Consider the following 1,746-nt stretch of genomic DNA (forward strand, 5'->3'; position numbering starts at 1 on the left):
ACATATGCAAACTAACTTTTCAAAACAAAACATATATAACTCTTCACCTATATATTAAAGAACGATATCCTTTCGCACTGAGATTTACATGAAAGACGAAGCTACTAGAGATCTCTTCCTCAAAATCACTTTTCCAACAACGTTCCCATTTACCCTTTGTTCCCTGCCATCAAGATACAGAAACTTACCAACATTATTTATATATTTTATCCTTTCATTTTTCAATTATTTCTAGTACTGTACTTATGTGGAAAAATATTTACAAATAATTTATTTTATCATAAAATAATAATGATTTAGGAATATAAAAAAATATACGTTATGCATTAAAAAGTTTTAAATTATTTGTTTTCAAAAATAGTTTTGGGGATAAATGATACAGAATGTATTTTAAAAACTCACTGAAATTTATAAATATTTAATTTGTAAAACAATTTATATTATATATGCAAATAACCTATACATATATATAATATACTCATTATATTATTTTAGTATAAAAGAACCTAATCTTTTTACTCCTTATACTACAAAATTTACATTAAGAGAAAAAAAAGAATAAAAAAAAATGAATATATATGTGAAGGATTTTCTAAAAAATCGATTTTCTAAAAACTCTTATATCACATTTCAAAATAATGAATAAATTTTATTTTTTATATAATATTTAACTTTGTCTTTTTTACTTAATATATAATATAGAATCAGCTTTCAAACAATATATATATATATAATATGTCAAACCTCTCGAATGTGCAGCGATTTCCGAACACTCTGATCATTGGCCCATTGAGTGGCAAGGAAAAAATGATATGTCTACAACAATGTAAAATGTCGAAATCAAATTGAAACCATTGTGGACATAAAGTTTTGAGAGTGCATTTACGGTACGCAAGAATTACTTGGCATCTTGTGTCCCACTCTGTGAGAGGAGAATTAAGAGAGGAGTCAAACTTTTGAGTCAGAGATCTAATCCATGGACCTTCATGTTTCTTAGTAGAATCATCTTTGCAATAGCGATACAAGATGTTATATGGATCGATTCCTGAGAGGCACTGAACATAAGAAACAATATTTATTATTGTGGTGAATAAACTCATCAGGTAAAAAAAAAAACAGAACACAGAATTAGGATGGTAATTACTTGCCTCATCATAGTAGTTGAGATCTCTTAAACACAATTCGTTTCTAAAATCTACATTTATATATTCTTCTTTACAATTTCTCTTCAGTGACTGTCCATACATGAGGTCAGAATCGATGTCATTTAAACAAGTTATTTTTGAATAAGTAGCATACTATTTTCGAATAATCAGCATACACTTTTAAACAAACAACGTATAATTTATGAATAAGCAACTTGGTTTTATTAGTTATGTAGTAGTCATTATATAAATTTTTGAAATAATATAAAGATNTACCACGATATCTCTGAAAATAGCATATCATGTATAACTGATGTTTGTAATAACAAATTATTCCTATCATTTATGACTAATTAATATCATTCTCTTAATTTTTTTAGAAGTAGTTGTACTTGAATGGTTGATTAGACTGTGCTTATCAATATAGAAAGGATGTCTAAATATTTTCACACACAATTTAGGTCAAAACTTCAGTTTGGGGAATTAAGAGAATAAGAGAATTTCTGGGTTCAACTCCACTTAGCATGATATTTACAATTAATATTGTCAATAATAAAAAAGTCAACACTTCAGCAGTTGGGACAAACTTTACTCAAAATTA

At 26.6% G+C, this 1,746-nt stretch overlaps 1 protein-coding gene across 1 annotated transcript; it reads right to left on the bottom strand.

The window, feature by feature from the left end:
- Nucleotides 1-12: 12 nt before the first annotated feature.
- Nucleotides 13-1,351, bottom strand: LOC106755042 (serine carboxypeptidase-like 10). Its single transcript, XM_014637141.2, has 4 exons — nt 1,149-1,351; nt 903-1,055; nt 745-816; nt 13-163 (listed from the first exon to the last, which is right to left on the bottom strand). The coding sequence occupies exons 1-4, from the start codon at nt 1,245-1,247 to the stop codon at nt 44-46; spliced, it is 444 nt and encodes a 147-aa protein (XP_014492627.2). The 5' UTR covers nt 1,248-1,351; the 3' UTR covers nt 13-43.
- Between the last annotated feature and the right edge of the window lie 395 nt (nt 1,352-1,746).

The sequence above is a fragment of the Vigna radiata genome, unplaced genomic scaffold (genome assembly GCF_000741045.1).
Source record: "Vigna radiata var. radiata cultivar VC1973A unplaced genomic scaffold, Vradiata_ver6 scaffold_1611, whole genome shotgun sequence".
NCBI classification, from domain to species: Eukaryota; Viridiplantae; Streptophyta; class Magnoliopsida; order Fabales; family Fabaceae; genus Vigna; species Vigna radiata.